This window comes from Balaenoptera borealis (assembly GCF_965194805.1).
Source record: "Balaenoptera borealis genome assembly, chromosome: 14".
Classification (NCBI taxonomy): domain Eukaryota; kingdom Metazoa; phylum Chordata; class Mammalia; order Artiodactyla; family Balaenopteridae; genus Balaenoptera; species Balaenoptera borealis.
Window position 1 is genome coordinate 75,232,236 of NC_138875.1, and position 26,207 is coordinate 75,258,442.

Below are 26,207 nucleotides of genomic sequence, written 5' to 3' on the forward strand. Positions count from 1 at the left end.
GCTCCTGGGCCTGAGCGGCTGGGCTCAGCCCCACTGCCCCACCCCCAGTGGCTGCTGGCACTTCCTGCTGTCGGCCACTGCACACTGAACTGCCCTTGGCTCTAAGGGTGGCACCACCCCTGGGATCTTCCCTCAGAGGACCTGGACGCCAGGCCAGAGCGCCATGGCTGCGCTTTGAGCCTGGGTTTTGAAGTTTGTCCCTCTCACGTGGAAACAGGAGTCTTTGTTCACAGCCAGTGAGACTCCTCTCGTCCCAGCTCCTACCTCAACTACGTGTGGGGTAGGACAGTGGAGTGGGGGGGCCAGGCACAACCCGGCCCCCGACTCCCTGCAAGGGACAGGGCCCACGGAGGGAGACCTCACAGTTCGGGGTACAACAGGGAGGGGTGGATGGGGACAGAGACTTGCACTTTTTTTTTTAAGTTTTTTTTTTTTTTATTGAAGTATAGTTGATTTACAGTGTTTCAGGTGTATAGCAAAATGATTCAGTTATATATATTTTCTTTTTCAGATTCTTTTCCATTATAGGTTATTATAAGATATTGAATATAGTTCCCTGTGCTGTACAGTATGTCCTTGTTTATCTCTTTTATATATAGTAGTGTGGATCTGTTAATCCCAAATTCCAAATTTATCCCTCCCCTGCTTTCTCCTCTGGTACCCATAAGGAGACTTGCACTTTAAAAAAAAAAAAATTATTTATTTATTTATTTATTTATTTATTTATTTATCTATGGCTGTGTTGGGTCTTCGTTGCTGCACGTGGGCTTTCTCTAGTTGTGGTGAGGGGGGGCTTGGGGGGGTACCGCTCTTGCCATCTGTCCTGGCTCTGCTGGGTTGGATTCCCAAGAGCTCCAGATGTCTCATCCAATAAAACCCAAAGTAGGGCTGAGATGGATACTCCCCCCGCCCCCCCGGCCAATCTCCTGATGTAACCAGCTGGGCGTGGTGGAGGGAGGCCAGCCATGCCAAGCCAAGCTGAGCCCTGGGACCTTCTCTGCCACGTGAGCCCTGGGGCACAGACCACCCTGTTCGGTTCTTCCGTAAGGCTTGGCATCTGCTTGGCTCTCTGCTTCAGTTCTGGGGCTGTTAGGCTGCTAGCTGGCGGACTACAGGGTCTGATTTTGGTTCTCTTCCCACCCCGTCCTCCTCCTCTGTACCTTGATGTCCCTACATGTGAGCCCTGCCAGCGAGACTGACAGTCCCTGGGTGCTTTTTCTTTCAGGCAAGTCTTTCCCTCCTTTTTTTCTCTTGTGGTTTCCCAGTGTGACTCTTGTTACCCAGAGTCGTGAGGACTGGCCTCCACCTGCTCCCTCCCTGTCCAGGAACAGGCCGAATTCCCAGTGCAGAGAGTCAGCGAGGATATGGGCTTCCAGAGAAATTTGTCTTGACCTCCTCAGGAAATGGCTGGAGGCATCTCTCCTTTGTAGATCAGCGACGCCATCCCACCAGGGCCTGTGTGGGGAGCTTGGGAAGGACTGGGACAAGACTTGGGGCTCCTCCCTTACTCAGGAGGTACCAACAGTCAGTCAGGCAGCCCGAGAATTTTGTCTTACCCCAAACCAAGCAGGTGGCTTCCAAACTTGTGAAACTGGGAAGACCAGGGCTGGATGGCATAGATACTTCTAGGGAAGTGAAAGTGTAATTGAGGGTCAACTGGGGGCCACTGGCCCTGGCTCTTTCTTGGCCCCTCTGCCCCTTCTTCTCTGCTCTTGACTATCTCAGATAGTGGTTCCAGCTGTGTTCTGCAGTGTCATACCCTCCAGATGACACTCGTGACAGATAAGGATCATGAGCTGCCCATCCTTCTTCTGGAGGGTGCTGCCTGGGGTTCTGAGCACCTTCCAGCTCTTTCTCTCCCTCAGGAAAGCATGTTGGAACACATGTGGGTGGGCTGACAGTCATGAACCCACTTCAGCTTATTTTCAAACAGCGAAGGCAAATAAATAGGAAATGTCCATACTTTATGATCCTTAGCTTAGGACAGGTGGTGGCACACCTCAGGCTTATTGATCGTACATCATGCGAGAGATTCTTTGTCCCTCCCTCATTTGGCTGTTTGGTGCCTTCAGTGGAGCCTTGACTGCCAGTCTGTCTCCTGATGATTCTCTTGCCACCTCTGCTTGATTATGGTGGAGGCTGGGGAGCCACTGTGCCCCAGAACAATGGCCCAGGCTCCTCAATCTGTGCAGATAAGAAGAGGGCGGAGGTCAGTGCCTGGGGCAGCCCCATCTTGCATCATGCTGTTTGGATGGGCAACAGAGTGGAAAACACTCTTGCAAGTAGACCTACCAGGCAACGAGTTAGCCTAGAACATGGAGCTCCCCGTGCCACCACTAAGGGGCTCATCTGTGGCACAGGGCCCTGCCTGAGGGGCAAAGACAAGAAGGGAGGCCCAGAGCAAGGGCCCCAGCAGAGGCCGGGGTGGAGGGGCACCCCAGTGGCCAGCCTTCTTGGATTGCTCCAGGGGCTCTGGAGACTGGTGCTTTGGAAACGGAGAGTGTGGAGAGTGGTGACAGGCAGAATGAGGGACAGCTGCTGACAGCGATGTTCCTCTCCCAGTGGGGTGTCATGGAAAGAACATGGGTGAGCTCTGCAGTCAGGCAGAGCTGTCCTCGTGGGGGTGGGGGACTCTGCCCGGCTGCAGAGCGTACTCATCACACATCTCTGAGCCTCTTTGTCCTGATCTATAAAATGGGGTTGTGAGGCCTGCACGTTTCCCCGTGCCCCCCCTGTCTGAGCTTCTTTCTGGTCACGCGACCCTGTCTTTGGGTTCCTTTGTGGCACTCTGCAGGGCTCAGAGCCTCAGTGGCAGGAGCAAAGGCTGCTCTGCCCTGGGCTTGCTCTGGGAGGTCAGAGACTGAGAGCTCCTTCTATTGCCAAGATTCCAGGTTCAACGCCACAGGGCTCTCGGACAGCAGTGACTTCCCAGCAGGTGGCAGAGCTGGCATAGGGCTGGGGGGTGTTGGAGCCCTGTAACTTCTCGCTGTCGCCTCTGTCCTTGCTAGGGAGTGAGTCGGAGGCTTCTGGGCTCAGCTGATGTTCTCTGAGGAGGACTTGGAATGAACCCAAGGAACAGAGGGATGAGGTCAGTGGTTTGCTCAGCAAGGAGGCCCGAGTTAGTGACAGACCTGTCACAGCTCCCAAGATTCCTGGCCGCAGTCCCTGGCTCCGCCTCCTCCCCCTCCCATCCTTAGGGAGATGAAAATCGGCAATGATGCGATGATGCGGGTTTCTTTACCGAGTGTCTCTTTGTGTCACAGTGGGAGGCCCAGGAGGCTCTCCCCAGCCGCGGTGGTTTTCGCATACTTTTTCATTGATTACTCACCCTGTGCTCTATGAGCTATCTGAGTAACTAAAGCCCAGAATTGCCACCCAGGCTGGTGAGTGGTGTGGATTTGAACCTGTCCCCCTCTCTACTTGGAGGCCCGTTCTTTCCACTCGGCCACGCTGCCATGCAGGCTGGGATGCCAGGAGGGGTATAGAGAGAGCTGTGTGATTGTCCCAGCTCCCAACGCCGCATGGGAAGACAGATCTATGGTATGGACAGGATGGCTTTGTGGGGCTGCTTAAATGTCACCTAAGCCCCCATGTGCATGTGCAAAAGGTCTCTCTGAAGCCTCAGTTCTTATCTTACAATTCATTTGCATTTTGCACCTAACTCCATAAAGTAGCCTTTTAATTTAATGCAGTGATTTCAATGTCTTGCTTCTGAGTCAGTTTGATCCTCAGAAGGTGTCCTGGGTTTACCTGTGCCCCTGGCCTCCACGCTCCCCCTGGGGGTGTGGATATCCCTGTAGATGAAGGGGGTGGGAGGCATGTTCAGTGCTATGAGTAAAGGCACTTTGCTGGGGAAAGGGAAGAGGGGGCCCAATTTGGCCAGCGAGGCACGTTGCAGTGGGCGGGCCGAGAAGGTAAAGGCCAGTCAGGGCTGTATTCTGAGAGGCTCAAGACCAGAACGCCAACCCCAGGGGTTCCGATCTCATTCTGTAGGCAGAGAGGGTCATGGTGGCTGAGTATTCTGACTCTCTTTTGCTTGGCAAACGTCCAGTCACTGTCCGAGAAGCTCATGAGGGTATTCGTGCTGTGGATCTAGCAAGGGGGGAGGAGGTTCCTGCCCTCAGAGGGCAAGCGGTCTAGTGGACGCGCACAGAAGGGGTGAGGTTTCAGGTTCACACTGCTGGCGTCTGCTGCAAGGGTTAGAATGGGGGAGCGCAGAGCAGGTGCTGCCAGGGAGTTCGAGAAGGGGCCGAGCGTGGATTCGGATGCCAGTCTAAGTTGTTGGCTTCCTGTGACAGAAAGGGAGGCAAGTAAAGGGGAGAGGCCCCGTGAAGGAAGAACGGATGGTACTTGGTGACAGTGACGTGTGGGGAGCTGGAAGAGGGCCCCAGGATATCACAGGTGCTATAGGAGAACCGGGGAAGGCCGGCAAGAGAGAGTGCGGTCAGGAAATGGCCTAGCTGCCAGAGATGGGGAAGAACGGACCTGTCCTGTGGCCACCGTGAGCCATGTTCATTAGTCAGAGCTTGACTGGTCAAGAGGGGGTAAGTAGTGCTATGAAATCCACAAACATTGGGAAAAGACTACAGCTCATTCCTGGAACAGGCCAACTTTTGAACTTTCTGTTTGGGTCTCTGTAGGGCGGATGACTCACTTCTAAGCCCCTCCTAACCTCTGTTGATGATTAGCAGGGGTGAGAGGCCCCCGGAGCCGCCCTGCTCCACAACAGACCGACTTGCCACAAAGAGCCCAGATTGCAGGAATGGATTGGGTGGATTTGGAATAGCTGAGAAAAATTCCAGCCCCTGAGCCGCCTGGGTTCGAGGCTGTCTATCTTGTTGTATGTAAATCCACGTTTTACCCTTTGAAGGAACTGCGGGATGGGCCTGGAGTTGGACCCTAGACACGACCTTAAAAGAGTCCAGAGTCTCTGGGTGACCCAAAGAGGTGATGAAATCTGACCAATGAAATGCGTCCACGGGGTTCTGGGCCCTCTGGGGGAGGGTGGGGCCCGCTGATCCTGGACCCAGAGATGAGTTATTTACAACAGAAACGAGACTCCGCTGTCCAGTCAGCCTGGACCTGCTGCTGTGCCCGTCTTGGGGAGGGGGTGGAGGTGTGCAAAGTATACCTGGGCGGCTTCTCCCACCTGTTGCTGCTTAACCTGCTGGAGCCCCATCAGATGGGGAAGTCGCCGTGGCCCAGGGCCTGGTCACTGGGGGGTCCTGTGTGGGTGCCCAGTGCAGCTGGGGCCTAGCACAGTTGGGCTTCTGCCTGGAGCTCGGCGTGACCTCTGGAGTTGCCTTTCTGCCTTTATTCTCTCGTGTCTCTGGTTACCTGTGCTCTGTGACCTTGGGCGCCAGCCAGGCACCCAGTAAAGAGAGCCAACCTGCCTACACACTCATGTTGTGTCAGCCCCTGCAAGGAAGGGCAGACAGGAAACCGCCCTCCTAAGGCATGTGGGAAGCCCAGGCAAGAAACGCCTTCTCCAAAGGGCCACCTCCCACCTCTCCGAGCAGCATCTTGGAAGACTCCTGGCCGTCTCCCCTGGTTTCCTGTGTGTCACCCCCAGCCCACACTTCCTTCAGGGCTGAGAGTAAAATGGCAGTTCCTGTTGAGTGAGGCATGAGTCAGCGAAGGAGAATGGTGGCTGAGTCTTCATAACCTCCAGGCACGGCTATTAAATATTTAAATGACACTACAGTATTGATTGTTTCTCCTCCATCCCCTTAGGGAGAGCAGTTCGCTGTCTGGGATTCAGATAATAGCAATATCTTGGATTTAGACAAACTCCAAAGAGCTCCAGAAAGGTTCTGTGTAAATTTCACCCGAAATTATGTTATCTCCTCCTCAGGGCTTGCTATCAGGCATGGGAACAAATTGGGTTCTGCCCGTTTTACAGCTAGAGAAGATGCCCGACCCGATGACAGGCACCCAGCAGGCTGGGCCTGGAATCACAGCATCCTGGCACTGGCTACTTTCTCTGTTCACGGCTCCTTCCCCATCTTCCTCGTTCTCACAGTCCCGCTGTCATTCAGCCATTCATTCTACCTGCTGGGGATATGGCATCAAGCAAGATAGACAGGGCCCCTTCATTCTTGGAGAGGAGGCAGTCAGTTGGCAAGAACCCAGATTGGCAGGGGAGGCCCCTTCAGGAGATCGAGTTCCTTAGTCAGTGGCCAGGCCCTGGGTCCCCGGGCTGGGTAGTGCAGAGCAGATCTGGCCTAAATTGTAGATTGGCCCTTACTGTTCACAGATCTGTCTTTCCTCCCAGGACAGTTATCAGGATAAATATACCCGGCTCCCCATTCCTGGGGAGTTACTCACCATGTAAAAGTGCCCTGCTGCCCTGGATTAGATTACCTCTGCTCTAACTGCTCATGTGCTCAGGGCTGGGGGAGGGGGAGACCCGCCTTCTCGTCCTGCTCTCCTTCCTAATCTGGAAGAGTCTCAGCAAAGGGGCTGAGATGAGACCATCCCCGTAGAGGGGAGCCGGTCCTGCTGTTTACACAGCTCCTTCCTTAGGAAGGGCCGAGCCCCGCTCACTGCTTATGTACTGAGCTTGGGCAGCTGTAAGGAGGCTGGGCAGCTTCTCCTCTGACACTTGAGGCCACCAGGGCTGCGCAGGTGGTCAGCAGGGGGGCCGAAACCTCTCTTGCCCACAGTTCTGAACCCAGTAGGGTAGGCAAGCTGAAAGGCTGGGTTTCTCCAGGTCTGGTGAGGAAGGGACTCACCAAGCTGCTGCTGTCTCTGTGAGAGTCTGGGTCTCACCATAAATGGAGGGAATGGACAGTTGACCCTGGCCTGGGAAGGCCTTGTGCAATGGCAGTCCCTTATGGCTGTGCTGGAGCTCTCAGGGCAGTGTTTGCTACACCTTCCTTCTGCTTCTCAGCTCCCAAGGAAACACCTGCCTGGGCCGTGAAAGCTGAGTTACATTGGCCTGCAGAACAAAGGTGGGTGAGCTGAGTCTTGTTCTTATTGTGGGCCTCTTCTAGGCTAGGTATCAAGAATATAAGGCACGTCAAGCTGGGGTCTTCCTGGTGGCCAAAGGACCCTACCTCTTTTAGATCAGCCTAGCGCTGGTGTGGCAGGGGAGCCTGTGAACTCTGGGATGGGATGATGCCCCACATGTACCTGCCCCATCATGAAGATCTGCTGGGCAGGCTTCTCCATGGTGACTTTGTTTTCCCCAGGATGGTGCTCCTAACTGATGATCTAGGATTGCAACATCCTTTGCTTTCAGGATGTTGAAGCGCTTTTCTCCTTCCCCTCCAGGGCTAACCATTTCTCTGGGAGGGAACTCCATCTACTGAGCGTGTGCTCTATTCCAGGGACTGTGCTAAAGCAGGCACTTTATATCCACTCTCTCGTGTAATCCTTACTCCTGTGAGTAAGGTGGTGGAATTCCCATTGGACAGACAAGAAAACCGAGGTACAAGAGCAGTTAAGCAGCCTGGACGGGCAACTTGGCCACAGAGCAGAGTTTGTGTGACTCAGAATTCCCCTGTATGAGTTCTAACATCTCGTGTCCTCAGAGCCTGGGAGGGAGAATGAAATCTGTAACCGGGCCCCCCCCAACCGCCGCCGCCACATTTGAGGGATCCTGGATGGCCCTTTATCTCACTCTCTTTAGCGTCCATCCAGCTCTAGGCCTCTGATCTTGATAGTCTTTAATCACGTACTAAGAAGTTGCTGGGCTTGGGTAGGAGGAAGCCGGGCCTGTGAAAGAGGCTTGACTTGTCTATATACTCCAGTTCGGGGTGGAGGTGGAGGTGGTTAGTTGATTCTCTTTAACTTATTATTGGGTGCTATGTGTCTGTGGGTCAGCCCAGGTCCCCAAGCCTCAGTCTGGCGGAGATCCCCGATGTTGGGGATGGGAGGGCGCCTGGGGCTCCCTCTGTCCTGGGTGCCTTGAGCTGGTCTGGGAATATGAGGGGCGCAGCTGCAGCATTTGCCCTGGAATGCAGCCCGACCGGCCCCCGAGTCTCCTCCCTCCCAGCGCAGAGAGCCTGGACACCTGAGTCTTAACCCCCTCAGGGCTGCAGAGCCAGCGGCTCCCCCCACCACCTCCCGTCCTCAGGATTGTGCTCGGCTGGTGGTTACTGGGGCCCAGGGAAGGGCCTTTCACCTTGTCCTGGCCCCGTGCGCTGTGCTCACCCGCCCGCTTGCTCCTGGGCAGCCTCTCAGTGGAAGCCACAGCCCCTCTGAGTGGCTGCTTAGGTGCAGCCGCTGGGCACTGGAAGCTAGGGCATGTGTCTGTCTCTTGTGTCACTCTTGAGTCACGCCTTCAAATGATGTGTGCTGCAGGCACGGCCCAGAGGCTTGGCCCCCCGGCGCCGTTGTGCTCCTCCTCACAGCCTGCACCGTCCTTCCAGCTCAGTCAGGCATTCCCTGGCACTGAAACTTTCCCGGTGCACCCATGGCCGGCTGGGGGCTCCCGGGTCTTCCCCAGCTCTAAAATTCCGTGATTGCACGAGGTTACCTTCGGTTACTCCCCGTGGCGGAGAGCCGATGGGCCGATAGCTCCCTCTGGCGGGCAGCGGAGGACGGTCCGCACCCCTTCGCTGCCAGGGCACAACAAGCTGGTTGCCTCTGGTGGACTGGAAACTGTGCATTAACTCCCCCGTCCCCAGTTTCGAAAGGAGAACTCTCCCTCTCCACACATACACTGGATAGACTCCCAGAGACCTGGGCTTTCCCTCTTCTTGGATGGAAGTGACAGAGCCTGCATCCACTGGTCTGGAGAGGCAAAACGCTTGCAGAATCTAGGGTGATTTCCTCCAGAAAGGGGCTGGGAAGCCCCAGAGAGAGCTCTTTCCCCAGGGTGACTAGGGTGGTCCTAGTCACTCTGACTTGTTCTGGTGGTCTCAGGCCTGGACCCAGAAGCTTAGTGGAGCGATGCTGAGGAAGTCTGAGGCCTTCCTTAGGCTGAATGAGTGAGCCCTGACTGCTTACTGCTTCTGTGTGTATGGAAGCCATCCTCCAAACATGTGGGAGAGAGGGTGTGTTCCAGCGGCACCATTTTCTCTGACACCTTCTTCGGGGTATGTGTAGAAGGAATCCTGAGCCTGCCCCTAGGGTATTCAGAGCTGGCACCAGGCAGTAACTAGCTGAAAACTGGGGACCTTCCCCCCCACCCCTGCCCCCGCTGTGGACTGCAAGTGGACTCCATCTGCCACCTCTGTTTACTCAGGCTGGGGAGGAGTTTGCTGAGCTTGCAAGGAGACTTTGGCCCATCACCATTTTGCAGCCTGTGGGAAGATAGCAGGCCTCGGCACCCATAGGAATCCAAAGTAGAGGCCAGCGAGTACTCCTCCGTGCCTCCTGTATTCCTGGCTCTCACCTGAGGCGCGTGTGAGGGGTTTGGTGGGACAGTGGCACCAAGTCCTGTCTATCACAGAGCAAAGACCAAGGATGGAGAGAGAGGAGGAAGCTACACCGCAGCACAGGTGGCTGTGCGTGTCCTAACTCTCACTCAGACACAAGTTTGGACAGTGGTGTGCCTCCGCTCTCTGACATCCACAAATGTTTCACTCTGTTTTTGGGGTGTTTTAAAAAAGATTTATTATTTATTTTATTCATTTTTGGCTGTGTCGGATCTTAGTTGAGGCATGCGGGATCTTTCTTTGCGGCGCGCGGGCTTCTCTCTAGTTGCGGCATGCGGGTTTTCTCTCTCTAGTTGTGGCGTGCAGACTCCAGGGCGCGTGGGCTCTGTAGTTTGCGGCACGTGGGCTCTCTAGTTGAGGCGCACGAACTGAGTAGTTGAGGCGCACGAACTGAGTAGTTGTGGCACGCGGGCTTAATTGCCCCGCGGCATGTGGGATCTTAGTTCTCTGACCAGGGATCGAACCCACGTCCCCTGCGTTGTAAGGTGGATTCTCTACCACTGGACCACCAGGGAAGTCCCCAAATGTTTCCCTTTGAATGTTACTTTATTACTTTGCTTTTGCTTTTCTCTTCAAGGTTGCCCTTTTCTTGTCTTGCCCAGATCCTACCCATAGAGGACTTAGGAGAAGTCAGCACTTTGCAACCCAACCTGACCTCCTTGGAGGAAAATCTTTTTCTGAATTTCACAAAGCAAATGAGATGTGGTGTTTGCAGCTTCCCGTGTACTATAGCATCTGCTATCCCATATAAACCTCACGCCAGTGCTGTGAGGTGGGGAGCTAAGTGATTTGCTCTGTGGCTGTGGGTAGTGTAGAGGAGCTGGGACTGAACTCAGGTCTGGCTCGACTCCACAGATCTTTTGTCTCCACCCCCCAGGACTGGTCCTTTTGACCAACAGATGTATCTGTGTTGAAAAGAGCCTGTTTAAATCATAAACCAGAATCCATCCATAAACCAATGAGCCAGACTTGGAGTCAGGTCATGAGTGAGGTGGGAGAAGGTGTTTGGTGCAGAGGCTGGTGGTGTCCCTGGCTCAGAAGGTTTGACGAGGAAGCTTAACCATCTGTCTTTTATTGAGTGGAGCCCACGAGACCCGAGTTCAGGTCCCAGCGGTGTCACTTCAGCCAGCTCAGGCAGTGTGGAGATGTGCCTCTGCCTCTGTGAACCTCAGTTTTGCCATCTGTGCTAGTGGTATCGTGAGGAGGAAGAGAGGTGACACAGGTGAAACTCCTGGCACCTGGTGGGCATTCAATCATGGCAGCTGCCCTTGTTACCCCTACTGGACTTGCACGTGTTGGGGGCTGGCTCTGCCCATGATGGAGAAGGAGGGACCCCAACCCTCCTGCTGGCTTGGGCCCAGAGGAAGCCAGGACGCCTTGTGAAGCCAAGGCAGCAGGTGTGGCCGTGGAGAGGCCACTGGGATTGGCCCTGGACACTGGTTCCTTTTCCACTGTTACCTAGACACACAGACTCCCTCTAGTTCCGGTTTGCTAGAGATAGGAAGTCAAACTTCTTCCAAAGGGCCTGGAGGAGTCGGGGGCTGCAGGAACTGACCTTCCTTGGAAGTCAGAGACACCCCGGGCCTTGGAACAAGCTTCTGATCAGCTGGGTAGGAGCCTGGGGTAGGTGCTGCCAGCCTTGGGGGTAGGACATCAGGGCACGTAGCTGGGAGGTGTGGGCCCACAGACCCAGGCCCTGGGTGAGGCCCTTGCTTCTTTCTTACTTCCTTTGAGCAGGGGTGGGGTTGGGGACAGGGCCACCAGGAAGGATCAGACTGGCAGCCCTCAGAGCTTGGGCCCCGTCATTCAGGAAGTTGTACTGTTTAAATCTGGCACCATCTTGTGATCACAGCAGCCTCTTGCAGGGCAGATTTTTCGGGTTTGGGGCCTCTGAGGAGTCAGTCCTGTCACTTACCGGCTTTGTTATTTGGGGCCAGTCCCATCACCTCTTGAAGCCAGTTTCTCCGTCTGTAAAGGGAGGGTGAGAATTCCAACTTCATGGGGTATTAGGAGGATTAACTGAGACCACGTATGCAACGTGCCCAACACGGTGCCTGTTAACTAGTAAACGGCCATGATCCAGCCATTGCTTTCTGGTGATTATTATCACAAGGGCCAGGGACCGAGTTCCCCCACTGCAGCAGGCCAGCAGCGGGGGGAGAGTGAACTAGTCCGTGGCACAGCAGGAACGAGGGCATGGCATGCAGGGCCAGGCTGTGGGGCTGTTGAGGGTCCCAGGAGGGCAGGATCAGCAGCTCCTGCCCCCACCCCTCCAGCTGTACCCTTCTGGTCTGGGGACTGGGGAGATGCAGGGCCCCCTGTGGGCTGCCTAGTGCCAGGGTAATGGAAGCTTGCACTTGTGGGCTGATTCGGCTCCCTTGCTGCTGTTAAAAGCAGAATAGTTGGGCCCTGGAGCCTCTGGGGCCAGGCTGCTTGCCAGGCTTCCGCAGAAACAGCCTACAGAGCAGTCCTGCCCCTCTCTGCTGACGGTGGGTGAGGGGGGCAAACACTGCACCAGCCTTGTCCCTCACACTCCTCACCAGCAGCCCCGAGACTCGGGAGGAGCTTGGAGCCTGAGGTTCGGCTTCTACCTGGTCAGGAGGGCAGGTACCACCCCAGGGGCCCCTCCAGGCTGGGGGCTGAGCGGGCTTAAGCTCTTGGAAATTAAGTGGGACCTGGCAGTGCCCAGGCCCCTCCCCGTGACGTGGGGCTCCTCCCGCCCGTTCTCTCCGCCTTGCCCTGCGGAGTCAGAGTGCGGGTTCCAGGCAGGCATTTCTGACTCCCGGCCGGCCAGCCAGCCAGCTGCACAGCCCTGTCGGGAGGGAACGCAGGTGCCCAGCTCCCAGAGGTAGGAGAGCCCTCAGGGTGGCCCCGGGAGCCTCCAGAGAACCTTCTTCTTGGCTGGGGAGAAGAGCTTTGGGAGCTGTTCTTAGTCTGGTCTGGGCTGGTACCTTCCTGACCTGAGGCTGGTCATTTCTCCCATGGGCGGGGCAGGTGCTCAGAAATCATTAACTCTTGGGTGTAGGCAGGGAGGGCGCTGCCACTGGAGACTTAGTCCCCAGGATCCGTTTTCTTACCCGCTCCCCACGCCTTCTCTCTGCAGACGCCCTGCTGGCAGACTTGGAGTCCACGACCTCCCACATCTCCAAACGGCCTGTGTTCTTGTCTGAGGAGACCCCCTACTCGTACCCAACAGGAAACCACACATACCAGGAGATTGCCGTGCCACCCCCTGTCCCTCCACCCCCGTCCAGCGAGGCCCTCAATGGCACGGTCCTTGACCCCTTAGACCAGTGGCAGCCCAGCACCTCCCGATTCATCCACCAGCAGGTAAGGTGGGGACAGGGACTCGGAAGTCAGCTTCAGGGCACAAGGAGCTTGTCTGGCAGTGGCTCGGAGAGCCAGCGATCAGGGAAGTGGGGAGAAGAGGCAGGAAGCGTCTGGCTCTCCCCACCCGCCGCTGCCACGTGAGGGGGCAGTGACCAAGTGTTAATCACCTGTCTCCTGGTCAGAGTGTGGAAACTCCCTGGTGAGACTGGCTGTGAGCAGGAGCCTTCCGGGGGTGACTCGGGCTGTTCCTTTTCCTCCCCGGGGAGGCTCTGAGCACTGTCCTTCCTGCAGCCTCCATCCCCGTCCCCCGTGTACGGCTCCAGTGCTAAAACTTCCAGTGCCTCCAACCCCCAGGACGGCATCGGCCTTCCGTGTCCCCGAGCCGGCGAGGAAGAGCACGTGTACAGGTACTGCCCAGCTCCTCCCCCTGCTTGGGAATCCTGCGCATCGGTGGGCAGAGGCCACTGAGGCCAGGGACAGGCACGGCACAGCGCTGGAGGGGAGGGGGATTCTGCCTCAGGGGTCACTGGGTTAAACGGCAGAAGGCCTCTCAACTGGCCCGGTGGCCTTATCTGCCGTCACCGTGCAGCAGCTGGGCTGGCTCTCACATCGCCCTGCGTTGAGGAAGGTTCAGCAGCTGAAGCAAGACTTCCTTCTGCCTCTCTTCTTGCCACATCACTTCCCCCGCTCTCCGTCCTCTGGCCGGTGGAGACGCTGTATCCCCTCTGCCTTATTCTCCTTGAGGATTTGGGGGCTGCCAGAGCTGGAGAGCGTCTCTCACCGAGGTCTTCCCTTTGCCTCTCAAAGCTTCCCCAACAAGCAGAAGTCGGCTGAGCCTTCACCCACCGTCATGAGCTCCTCCTTGGGCAGCAACCTTTCTGAACTCGACCGCCTGCTGCTGGAGCTGAACGCCGTGCAGCATAACCCCCCAGGCTTCCCTGCAGGTAGGACTAGGTCAGGCCCACCAGGCCCACCTGCTGGCCTCGATCCCAGCAGGGCTCAGGGCTGAGCAGCTTTTCTCTTTTCCTTCTCCCAAGATGAGGCCAACTCAAGCCCCCCACTGCCTGGGGCTCTGAGCCCCCACTACGGCATCCCAGAGAATAACAGCCCGCTGGGTGTCAAAGCTGGGCCACTGACCAAAGAGAAGCCCAAGCGGAACGGAGGCCGGGGCCTGGAGGACGTGCGGCCCAGCGTGGAGAGTCTCTTGGATGAGCTGGAGAGCTCTGTGCCCAGCCCCGTGTGAGTCTCCACTGGGCCCTCCCAGGCAGGGGAAGGTCTCGCCCAGCCCATCCCGTGCTCCAGGGTCTGCCGTCTCATCCCCAGTGTCACCCGTTCCCTCTGAAGTACCTGTTGTTTGCCAGGCCCTGCACCAGGCCTTGGGGGATGGTGGCGAGTCACGCAGACACCATGCCTGCCTTCAACGAGCCACTATCCATCAGGAAGGACAGACACTGTGCACGCTGAGGGCACCCGTAGCCCAGCAGCTGTCAGCACAGGCTTTGGTGCCACACAATAGGGTTCACATCTTGGCTGTGCACTTTCTAAGTGTTGTCTTTCAAGCCTTTGTTTTCCCATCTGTAGAATGGGATAAGGGGAAATGGGATAAGGGGCATAAGATCACCTACCTCAGTAGGGGTGAGACCCAATAACACACATAAAGCACGTGCACACAGGACCCATGGTAAGTGTCTACCGAGTCTTATCTCTCCTTGGTGTTACTGTGTTGTTGGAACAACCTCACATGTACGTGCAGTGTTGTGGAGGATACACAGGTTGCTGGGGCTTGTTGAACAGGCAGGCTTGGACTTGGTCTTCTTGGGAAAGGTGCCATTTGAGCTGCCCTCGCCTCTCTCCCATCAGCTCACCTCAGTGCTCTGTCCTGCTGGCTGACAGCAGCCCCTTCCAACGATGGGTCCCCAGGAGAGACTGGGAGCTGGTGGGCTCCCCTGGGGTTGGGGGTGGCAGGACCCCAGTGTCAGCGCTGAGTTGCTGACCCCCTGGAGAGGGGAGGGACATGCTGGGGGTGCACGGGCTGGCCTCTGGGGTCCCCGCTGATGCCATGCCTGCGTGCAGCCCCGCCATCACTGTGAACCAGGGCGAGATGAGCAGCCCCCAGCGAGTCACCTCCAGCCAGCAGCAGACACGCATCTCCGCCTCTTCTGCCACCAGGGAGCTGGACGAGCTGATGGCCTCGCTGTCGGATTTTAAGGTGCCCTGAGGTCCCTCTTTCCTGCCCTGGCCCCTCAGAACCCCCATCCTTCCCCTCCTGTACCTCAGCATGAGTAGCTGGAACTTGGCCCCTCCGTGTTTGGGTGCCTCGCCCTGAGCCCGGGACCCCGCAGGCAGTGCCCTGGCCTTGCCAGGATACGGGGGAGGGAGGGCCAGGCCGGCCACGTGGGGACTGAGCTGCCTCTCAGCCTGTGAAGGCAGGACGTGCTCAGCAGGACATTCCTTCCTCCCTGGGTGCTCTCAGCTCCCAGCCACCCAGGCGAGGGATCAGGAGGCTGGGACAAAGGACCCTGTGTCGATGGCTGCTCTTGGTAGGGGAGGGGGTGCTCTGCTGGGCCGTGTGGGATCCTGTGCCGAGAGGTCATTTGCCCTGGAGCCCCATCTCCCACGCTGGCTGGCTGTCCTCAACACATCCTTTCTTTCTGCCTCCGGCTCCTGAATCCACAGGCCTCTTTCGCCATCCTCCTTCCATCCTCCATGCGCCTCTGAGTCCCCACAAGTTCTCTCTGGGAAACCTCACCCATCAGGCTACTGGGCCAGTCCTGCATGAGGCGCCCCGTCCCCTCCCCGCTGGGCCTCCCCAGGCCTTCCAGACCCGAGGTGTTTTATTTAGAGGATGCAGTGCTTTGATGGGGACTGATGGTGACTGAACTCGCCAACAGTTGCTGACTCCACCCTTCCACGGGGGCATGACTTAGGGAATCGGAGGAGGGGAGCCGGCTCTTGGCCCCATTGGTGCCTCCAAACCTCCCTTCGGCTGGGGTTTCACGGAGGTGGAGGATGGGAGCGGCTTGGGCTTGTGGCCCTCATGTGCCAGTGATTCTGAGTGGCCACAGTCAGGAGCAAGTACATTGGACTCAGGAGTTGGCCCGAGGGAGCCCTGCACCAGCACCCTTTAGGCTGTGCTGCTTTTCTGAGATCCCTTGAGAAGCTGCGCTGGTTCTCACTGTGCCCCTGGAGCAAGGTCTCGGGGGATGTAGGAGAGCTGGGATTGTCTGGGAGAGACAGAGCCGAGAGCTGCCTGTGGCTGCCTGTCCCTTGATTGGTGCCTGGGCTGACCTCCCCATGCTCCACCTCGCCTTAGCTTTTTCTCCCTCATCCGTACTCGGATTGGCGGGGAGCGGTGCCCGACAGGCATGGCTCAGAAGCTGCTTTCTGCTGCCTGGGTTTGATGGGAGCCAGGGATATGAAGCCCAGGAAAACCTTTCTGGGGGCTGGGTCTTCTTCCAGGGCCAGTCCTCATGCCTCAGCTTCACCACCACCTTGGTCTTGTCAGTGTAGACGGTCTGGTCAGTGTAGACAGGGCCTCTCAGAGCCCTGAGGCCCAGCCTGCCCCTTGCAGTGAGCTTCCTTCCTCATCTCTCCCATCTCTCTCTCCTCTCCCCTCTGTCTTTTGTCTTTCTCCTCCTCCAGACCAGCTCCTCTGCTGTGGCCTTGAGCTCCCCAAGGCTGCTGCCCAACTCAGCTCCATCCCCACACCACATACTTTCTCCTCCTCCTCCTCCTCCTGGGCCCTCTGTATTCCTGCCACCCCCTAGGAAACCCTCCCCTCGAGGCCACGGCCACACCCTGGAGGTCCTCTGCACTGAGGACAATGTGGCCCCCAGCTGGCTTGATTTGGCTGGCCTTGGGGAGATGCCTGACACCCCCAACTCAAGGTCTCCCTCCACGGAGAGTTCTTTGGGGCCACTGGGTGCAGAGAGCCAGGCTCGCGTTTGGAGGGACCCACCAAACGCGAGCCTGGTGAGTGAGCTCTCCAGGGTGCCTCCCGGCCACACTCTACCCCACGCTGGGTGCACAGGTCCCCAGGAGGCTGGGGAACCCCAAGTGCTGTCGGCCAACCCTTTGTGCCCGGGAGAGGCCGTGGCTGCCACATGGGAGTGGCCGTGGGCTCTGGAGGCACTTAGGCCTGAGTTCCCCCGGGGAGCTATGCCCAGCTTCCAGGAAGTAATCGAGCCAGCCGCCGTGGCTGTGGACCGTCAGGCTATCTTCCCGGATACCTGGAGTCTCACGAAGGCACGTGGACAGCAGAAGGAGAGGGCAAGGCCAGAGCCAGGGGAGCCAGAGAGCAGATGCCCTGCCCCAGTTGAGGAGGAGCAGTTAGGTGGAGAGACGCCCACGGTGGGCAGCCTGGTCAGGCCAGCCCAGGGGCCCGAGACCCCCAGGAGGCCAGAGGGCACCACCGAAGCCGCTGCAGAGGCCAGGAGGGAACGGCCAGAACTTCCACAGGCTGTGGTCGTGGACACAGCCAGCACCACGGAGAGGATTTCCACCTCTGGCCAGGCAGGCGTGAGCTCGCACAGCTGCTAGGCATGGCCCCGGCAGGCCGCACGTGGACCACGCCTGGCTAATTGCATGCAGCCTCCCACTCTGCGCATGTTTGCTTGGGCAGCCGATTCCGAGATGCCGTGGCCTGAGACCCTGACAACCAGCACTGGGCAGTGGGCTCTGTGGGGCCGGCGGAGCTCCCTGGGCCCTGGAATTTCTCTTAGTGGCACCCTGCCTCTTGCTTGATTAAGGCTTTTTCCTTCAGATGAGCTTCCCCTGACATCCTGATGGGATGTGTGTGGAGTGGTGAAAAGCATGGGCTTGGGAACCAGATAGAACTGAATACAAACCACACCTCCAACACTTGCTCCCTGGGTGACCTTGGGCAACGCCCCCACCGGCCTCAGTTTTCTCTTCTTTAAAATGAGGGTAATAGACCATTTCCCCCAGAGTTGTCCAGAGGATTAAATGAAGTAATGCCTGGAAAGTGCTTAGAAAGAACATAGCACACGGTCCCCCAGTAAGCTGTGGCTGACGTTAACGGTTATTATTCGCTTCTTGATTAAAATTTTAGGCCCTTTTCAAAAACAAAGTAAAATAAAACAACAACAAAAATAACCAAACCAGGACTTCCCTGGCAGTCCAGTGGTTAAGACTCCACGCTCCCAATGCAGGGGGCACGGGTTTGATCCCTGGTCGGGGAACTAAGATCCCGCATGACACACGGTGCGGCCAAAAAAAAAAAATAAATAACCAAACTGCTAGAAACAAGTAGGTTATAATGTAAACAAGGAAAAAAAAAACCTGGTTGAAGGATTTACTGTAAGGAAAGACCGCATTTTTTCTACTACGAATCAAAAAAAGGAAGGGAGGGAGGGAGGAAGGGAAATTCTTATGTCCTTTCAAGAATGTCCACTTACATTCTTTCACATAATTCTTGTAATAACCCTGTAAGGCAGCTGAGAAAATACCGTTACCCCATTTCAAGGATGGAGAAGCTGAGGCCCTGGAAGTGAAGTGTCTAACCCAAGGTCAGGGCTGCCTTGGAGGGAGTCTGCTCTGCCCCCTGCCTCCACCCTAGCTCAGCTTGGCTCTTCTCTGGTGGTGTGGTCCTGCCCACCCCTCCTGGGGGCTCTTGAGTGTGGACTGAGCAGCATCTGCTGAGCCCAGAGTGGCCTGTGACAGCTTCCCTCCCCCCCTCAGATCCGCTCCATGATCAGGAGGAGCCGGGAGACCGGCCACGCTCACCCCATGTCCCGGGAGCCCTCCCCTCGTCGCCGGCTGGACCCCGCCACCCTGAGCAGGACCCCGTCCCAGGAGCGGCTCATCGCGGAGCTGCAGGGTCGGCTGGGCATCCAGCCGGAGGTGGAGGAGGCCGAGGGGGCCACGGGGGCCTCTGCCGAGGACTGGCTGACCGAGGGCATCGTCATCACTGTGCAGCCGTGTGGGAGGCGGGCTAGGGGGCAGCTGGTAGAGAAGGTAGTGAGTAGGTGCCCAGGGCTGGGCCAGGGCGGAGGTCCTCCAGTTCTTCCCCAGCAGCGGCCAGAGGGGAAGTTTGGCATGTGGGGGGGTCCTGCATCCCGTGGCCTTGTGAGGCCAGCCTCACTCTTGGTGCCAGAGTGGGAGGGCCCCAGGGAGCCCCTGCTTGCTGAGCTGACGTTTCCTCCACCGTTGCCTTCATCTCTCTCCCTCTCTTCTTCCTCCCAGGTTGTCTTCCCTCCTGGCTCTCCCATTCCCCTGAGAAGAACCTTCTCTGTTCTGCCTTCTCCTCCTCCTCCCAGCCCTTTGCTCCAGCATCGCAAAGACGCCTCGGCCAGCAGCTCTTCTCCCCGGCCCAGCCCGCCCACCTCCTCCACCCTGGGGCCCTCGGCTCTTCCTCGAGGTCCCCTCGGGGTCCAGAGTGCTGGGGCGGGGCCATGGGAAGACGGTGTGCAGGGCCCCACCCCGCCCACTCCTGCGCCCCACTCTGTGAGGTCCATGGGCTGCCAGACCGACGAGGACCCACTCTTCCCCCCGATGCAGGCAGGCCTCCCGGGGCCCTGACGCCAGCCCTGCCTGTCCCTGTCCTTACGCTCGAATGGTGTTCCCACCCTGCACACACACACCCACTCTGTTCCTCCATCCACAAGCCCTGCATGGTACCGTGGTCCTTCCTGAGACCTGGCCTTGACCCTGGACCCTCGCTTAGCCTGATGTCCACGCTCTCACCCCCGAGACGTCAGCTGCCCTCTTTCTTCCCCGTGGGGCCTCCCCTCTGCCTGCCCCTTCTGCCGCCCCTCGGTCCTGCCCCCGGCTCCATCTGAGGAAGCCATTCCCAGAAGGAAAACCAAAACCTATTCCCCCCCTTCAGCCCCAGACCCAGTACCTGGCGAGGCCTCCTTGCTCTCCGGCCCCATCACTTCCCCTCCCTAAGTCCTGCACCTTTTGGTTGGCTTACCTCTCTCTCCCTCTTCATCTCTCCCTGGGCCTCTCTCTCGTGGTTGTTTTTCTCTAGACTTTTTCTCCTGATTTTGGTACTGCTAGTAGGGGAAAAAAAAAATCCATCCTTTTATTTCATCCTAAAGTCCTTTTTGTGAAATGGTCCGATGACAAGGTCTCTTATTCTTTCTTCCTTAATTAAAAAAAAAAAAAAATTCTTATTCTTATTTCCTCCCCTATCTAAGATCCAGGGCCTGGAACAAAGAGCGGACGGAGAGCTGTGCTGGGCGGCCGGCTGGCCTCCGAACGGCAGCCAGAGCAGCCCTGAAGGGCAGGACGAGGGAGGGGTCAGTGCCAAGGCTGGGGCTTAATGTCCTGCTTGCCGTGTGTTCCCAGGGCTCGGTCAGGCCCACCGTGAGCCCCTCTGACACCAGAATGTCTTGCAGATGCCCCTCCCACCTTGAGGGCTTCTGAAGCCCCCTGGAGGGGCTGCACTTCCTGCCTCCATCAGCCCGTCTGTCCAGGAGAGGGGAGAGCCCCTGGTGCTGCGAACCCCATCCCCAAGGCCCGGATGTCCTCACCTGCCCTCTCCCCTCTCCCCACAGTTCATGGCCCAGGGGAAGACAGGGAGCAGCTCTCCCCCGGGAGGGCCCCCAAAGCCTGGGAGCCAGCTTGACAGCATGCTGGGGAGCCTGCAGTCTGACCTGAACAAACTGGGGGTCGCCACGGTCGCCAAGGGGGTCTGCGGGGCCTGCAAGAAACCCATCGCGGGGCAGGTGATGATGGGGGGGGTGGGGCAGGGGAGGGAGCAGCAGGTGGGCACGGGACCTTGGCTTCTCTGGGAGGGTGCTTTGTGGCAGACCTGGGTCCTGAACCATATCCTGCCTCCATCCTCAGGTCGTGACCGCCATGGGGAAGACGTGGCACCCAGAGCACTTCGTCTGCACCCACTGCCAGGAGGAGATCGGATCCCGGAACTTCTTTGAGCGGGATGGACAGCCCTACTGTGAAAAGGACTATCACAACCTCTTCTCTCCACGCTGCTACTACTGCAACGGGCCCATCCTGGATGTGAGTTCCTGGGTGCAGGTGGTGCCACCTGAGGCTCAGAGAGGTCACGTTACATGGCTGAGCTCACACTGCTAGGAAACTGCAATTCACACTCAGGCCGGGTGCACGGCTCGTCCTAATGCACATTAAGCAGTGCTACCTCTCATCCCCGATTCCCTTCTGCTGAGACTCCCAGAGGTTAGGAGCCCTGCCCAGGTAAATGGAGTGGAGTGTGGGCTCCCTCACTCTCCTGCTGTGTGATGTTAGGGAAACGTCTAGACTCTCTGAGCCTAAGTTTCTTCCCTTATAAAATGGGAGTCACAATAGAACCGATGATCTCAACTGCACATGAGGATTAAAGGAGACAGAGTGTGCCTGGCATATCACATCCTTCAATAAGTCGGAATTCTCAGTGGTATTCAGAGCACGGTTGGGAGAGACCCCCATCTTGGGAGTGTTACACTCTTTCCTTTGGCTGGGGCTGGGGGCGGGGGCAGAAGGACGGCCTTGCCTGTGGTTCTCAGCTGTGGGATCTGTCCAGTGGGGCAGCTGCTCAGCTCTGGTCCCACACTTTGCTTTCACAGAAAGTGGTGACAGCCCTTGACCGGACGTGGCACCCCGAGCACTTCTTCTGTGCCCAGTGTGGAGCCTTCTTTGGGCCTGAAGGTACTGAGCGGTACCTTCTCGCTCGCTGTCGCCCGGAGCACTGGGGAGGCGTGGGCATGGTGGGAGACCTTGCTGAGGCTGGAGTCAGGGTGGCTCCTCCTCTGGAGGCCTCATCTGCCCCCCACACCCCCCCTCCTCAGGGTTCCACGAGAAAGACGGCAAGGCCTACTGCCGGAAGGATTACTTTGACATGTTCGCCCCCAAGTGTGGCGGCTGCGCCCGAGCCATCCTGGAGAACTACATCTCGGCCCTCAACACCCTGTGGCATCCTGAGTGCTTTGTGTGTCGGGTAAGGGGCCCCCAGCCCTCCTCTGGAGGGGGCCGAGAGTGGGCAGTGGGGAGAGAAGGGCCTACCTGACTGTGCTTTCTGAATCTGATTTACAGGCCCTGTTTGGGGGTATTAATGAGGTGAGAAGGCAGGGGGTGCACTCCTTCAAGTCCAGTAGGTCCTGGGCCAGGGCTTGTATTGAGGCTGGCAGAAACCAAGAGCAAGGTGGTCCTGTGCAGCAGCCCTGAGACGGGTCACGTTCGGGAGAAGGATGTGTGAGAGTGAAATGAGATAACGCAAGCATTTAGCAGCCTCAGTGGAAATGCACAATGGTTTCCAGACTGCATTCTGGCGGGTAATGTCCGCCAGATGTTATTAGAGATCCAGTAAGCATCCCCTGATCAAATAAGTTTGGGAAACTGTTCATTGCCAGACTTCTCAGAGCCTTTAATACCTAAGTGTGCCTTTGGATCTCCAAATGGGAATCTAGGATGCAGAGTTTGACCCTGGAACCCTTTTCTCGACACCAGGGTTTCTGGGCACACTGTTAAGCCACCTGCTGAAGTGCCCAGGCATAAGACCCGTGTTTGGATTCAGGCAGTGCAACTTAGCAGTGGCAAGTCAAGGTCATAGGGAGAATTCAATAAGCGTTTAGCACCACACTTGGCATGTGGAAGATGCTCAGCAAGGGGGAATCGTTTCGAGTGTGATGACCCTGTCTCCTGCCCATCACCTGGGAGCTGCCTCAGCCCCCAGCCCTAGCCTGAGCCCCCTGCCACCCCCGCCCCACCCCTCTTCTGTCTCCAGGAATGCTTCACACCATTTGTCAATGGCAGCTTCTTCGAGCACGACGGGCAGCCCTACTGTGAGGTGCACTACCACGAGCGGCGGGGCTCGCTGTGCTCCGGCTGCCAGAAGCCCATCACCGGCCGCTGCATCACTGCCATGGCCAAGAAGTTCCACCCGGAGCACTTTGTCTGTGCCTTCTGCCTCAAGCAGCTCAACAAGGGCACCTTCAAGGAGCAGAACGACAAGCCTTACTGTCAGAACTGCTTCGTCAAGCTCTTCTGCTAGGCCCGCTCATCCCTTCCTCTGCCCTGCTTCCCGGCCCAGCCTCCCAACTGCTACTGTGACCCAGAGGCCTCGCCCAGGGGTGAAGGGGCAAACCCGACTGAAACTGGAACCACGTCCTTGGCTGGTGCAGGATGGCAAGAGGGTCCTGAGGGGTCCTGCCTGCTTTTCTTACCCATTGCCAGAGCCTCTGGGCCTCCTTCCTCCTCCTGCAGCTCTCCCCAGGCTGCCAGCTCTTCACCCTCCCCAGAGGCAGAGGCTGGAGGGCTGCACCTGTGTCCCCACGAACCCTCCTGGCCAGGCCAGCACCCCACACTGGAGCCATCTCTCACTCATATTTCGGCAGTGGAGCTGGGGGTGGGTGTGGGGAGGGCAGGCAGGGTCACATGGGGGCCTCTTTTCGTCCTTATCCTCCCCCCACAACCTAATTATCCTTGTTTCGAGAGTATTGGGGGACAGCAGCTCCCTCCAGACAATGCCAGCGTCCACCCATCCATCCATCCAAGGGCGGAAGTGTCCAAGTGGCCACGGAAGTTTCCTTGTGCGCCTCCTGCCCTTCCAGTCTCCCCAGGCCTGGGCAGCTGCCCCCCGACCTCTGTAACTGCTCTGGTTCTACTGAGAAAGGCCTCTCCAGCAATAATGTTTTATAGTCACTTCCTCCTTCTCCGGGGATGGTGTGAGGTGGGGTTTCACCCTGTGCCTGGACACTGTACCAACTTTGATAGATTTCTACACTGAGGTTTGAATTCATATCGTCTGAGTTGCTTTTACTTCTCTATACAAAAATGATTTTGAAGAGATTTTAAAGACGTCTCCTTTTGTACCTTTCCCCCGTGTGCACTGCCACTGTCCTGTGTATGCCACGGTGGCTCTGGTATATGGGGTTTGCCTTGTACTGAGGGCTTGGAGGGGGGGAAGCATTTGTATTTTATTTTTTCTTAGCACAAGCAGGTGAACTGGGAGCAGCTCTGTGACTCCCCTTCTCTAACTTCACAGCTCTTCACAAGGACTGTTTTATAAACTGCTGTATTTTGAAACCCCTTCCTTACTATCCAGGCCAGCAAGCTTTTCACTGAAACCGGCCTTAAGGGTGTCTTGCCCTTTGGGGCCTAGAATTCCGAACCTCATCCGTCCTGTTCCTGAGGGAGGAGAAGGGGGAAGTACACTTTGTGGGTGCTGTTTCCTAAGTAAGCCATTAGAAGTGTCCACTCCCCTGTGAACTTTCTGGCAACAAAGAGAACATTCTTGGCCTTCTCACTGCTTCTCTGGGGCTTGCTCTTCTGCCTCCTCAGGACAGCTGGTATCTGATTTTGACCGTTAGTCTTGTTGATGCCACTGGGTGCATCCCTTCCCCAAATTTCCTGCCCTCCCTGGAGACTGGTGTCCTGGGGAAAAGAGCCCAGGTCGTTGGCTGGGGGCCTGCTAGGATTCTGGGCAAAAGGACAAGATCTCACTGAAGCAACAGGAAGCCCCCAGAGTGCTCTCCCCCAAGGATGAGACAGGTAGTGCTGGGGTTCTGGGTTAGTGGAACGGGGTCCCAGTGCGGTCTAAAGTGAGGAAGAGCCAGACCACTCCGCTAGCCTCCTAGCAGAGGCTGGGTGTGCTGAGCCTCTCAAGGAGGCTTCCCAAGGAGGGAAGAGGGTCCCTCCTTGGTGGCAGGGCTGAGAGCAGCCCGGGTCTGGGGAGGTCAGCCAGGCCCCGCCACGGGTCTAATGTCTCCACGTCTACCCACAGGCCTTATTGCTCTGTTTACAGTGACCCTTCCCCTAGAGGACCTGGGGTTTCAGAGGTCCACCCTCTGGGTCAATGGTTATTTGATGATTTTAATTTTTTTTCTCTGTAAACTTATAACCTGGCTTTTCCCCATTTCAATTCCTGTGATTTATGCCAATAAAGTTTGCCATTATTTTCACCTGTGCTAGTGCCGTTTCTCTGTGGTCTGAGATTAACAACTTAGTCCCAGAAAAGATACCAAGCCCTCCCCAGGCTCACAAGGACCACAGTTTGGGGGTAAATCATTGAAGTTCACTTACTTGAGGCCAAAGCCCTGGGGATGGGATCCCTGTCCCACAGGGCACTTGTGGTCCTCCTGGCTTCCTGCATGGGTCAGGCCCTGCCCACTGCAATTTGCCATGGATTCGCCAAGGGCATCCTTACATGGGCCTGGGGGTGGCTTTACACTCACGGATGGGGGAAGAGGTTCAGATAGAACCGATGTGTACAAGGTATCCTGTGAATGAGCACAGAGACAGGATGTGAACCCAGGGCTTGTCTCTGTCTGTGTTCCTACATTGACCAGACACCACCACTCCCACGTTCCGGCACCACACCTCGGGTGTAAAACCTTCCCAGTTGAAAGTGGCTTCACTTACAGTTGCGGATGGCTCTCGACTGCCCCCTGGTGGTCATGTCTGTATTTGCATGCTTCCTCCTTGCTCTCGTCAGAGCCAGAACTCCGGTCTTGGGCCCTTGAGAGCTTCCTGGACAGCTTTGTAACTTCACAGTTTTCCTGTTGTTTGGAATGGTCCTCCAAAAGCTGCATGTTGACTTCTAGTCTGAACCCTGACCCTTTCACAGTAAGCTAAGTGAAAATCACCTTCACCCCTCACCCAAAGATAATATTTCCAGCCCATGTTGGATTTATTTCTATAAATGAACACAGTACACTTCATTGTAATTTGTTTTTTCACTCAATTATACTTTGTATTTAACCATGTCAATAAATAAATATGTGCATCATTTTTTAATGGCTTCATGGTTTTCCATTATATTGATGTACTACAATTAGAGACAATATTTATATTTATCTCATCAGAGCCAGGATGTCCTTGGGAAGTTACTATGTGGAAACGTATATACTTGGAAAAGTGCATTTGGAGGGAAACAGCCTTCGGGTTTGGAAGGGACTGTATAGCATAGTGAGGCCCATGGGCTTTGAACATGCTCCTAGATTTCGGTTCTGAAGCCACCACTTATCAGCTGATGGACTTGGGTGTATTATTTAACCTCTGTGAATTTTCTTATCAATAAAAGTGAAATACTAATACTGTACCTCCTTGGGGGATTGTTGCAAAGATTAACAGCGGTAATGTGCACAAAGTACGTAGCACAATGCTGGGCATGCAGTTATATCAATACATTGTCACTAAAAAGAGATCTTAGCAGTAATGGACTCCAGCAGTTCTCTATACAGGCTCATCATCAGAGGCACCAGGAGGCTTGAAAACAACATACCAAGGTTTCTAACTTGGTCAAGTGAAAAGGGTGGAGATAGGGAGAACCCCTCGCCACTTCTGACCTAGGATCTAAGCTCATTCATTAAAAACATATTTATTTTATTCTATTTATTTGGTTGCGCCGGATCTTAGTTGCGGCAGGTGGGCTCCTTAGTTGCGTCTCCAGGGCTCCTTAGTTGTGGCATGTGTGTGGGATCTAGTTCCCTGACCAGGGATTGAACCCGGGCCCCCCACATTGGGAGCATGGAGTCTTATCCACTGTGCCACCAGGGAAGTCCCAAAAGA

The 26,207-nt window shown here is 56.5% G+C and overlaps 1 protein-coding gene across 15 annotated transcripts in view; it reads left to right on the plus strand.

The window, feature by feature from the left end:
• PXN (paxillin) overlaps nt 1–24,598 on the plus strand; it is a 43,720-nt gene extending 19,122 nt beyond the window's left edge. Inside the window, exons 2-16 of one of the 15 annotated variants that reach the window (XM_082353666.1) lie at nt 10,909–11,009; nt 12,490–12,716; nt 13,008–13,123; nt 13,524–13,660; nt 13,754–13,955; nt 14,790–14,925; nt 16,359–17,234; nt 18,417–18,695; nt 18,921–19,235; nt 19,877–19,978; nt 20,237–20,407; nt 20,529–20,702; nt 21,266–21,347; nt 21,488–21,636; nt 22,423–24,598. In XM_082353666.1, the coding sequence (XP_082209792.1) occupies nt 13,567–13,660; nt 13,754–13,955; nt 14,790–14,925; nt 16,359–17,234; nt 18,417–18,695; nt 18,921–19,235; nt 19,877–19,978; nt 20,237–20,407; nt 20,529–20,702; nt 21,266–21,347; nt 21,488–21,636; nt 22,423–22,689 (2,847 nt within the window). In that variant the 5' untranslated portion in view covers nt 10,909–11,009; nt 12,490–12,716; nt 13,008–13,123; nt 13,524–13,566 and the 3' untranslated portion in view covers nt 22,690–24,598. Of the gene's footprint in view, nt 1–10,908; nt 11,010–12,211; nt 12,235–12,489; nt 12,717–13,007; nt 13,124–13,523; nt 13,661–13,753; nt 13,956–14,789; nt 14,926–16,358; nt 17,235–18,416; nt 18,696–18,920; nt 19,236–19,876; nt 19,979–20,236; nt 20,408–20,528; nt 20,703–21,265; nt 21,348–21,487; nt 21,637–22,422 lie in introns of those variants that run through there. The other 14 variants (XM_082353667.1, XM_082353654.1, XM_082353653.1 and 11 more) reach the window with 14 other exon arrangements.
• Nucleotides 24,599–26,207: the final 1,609 nt, after the last annotated feature.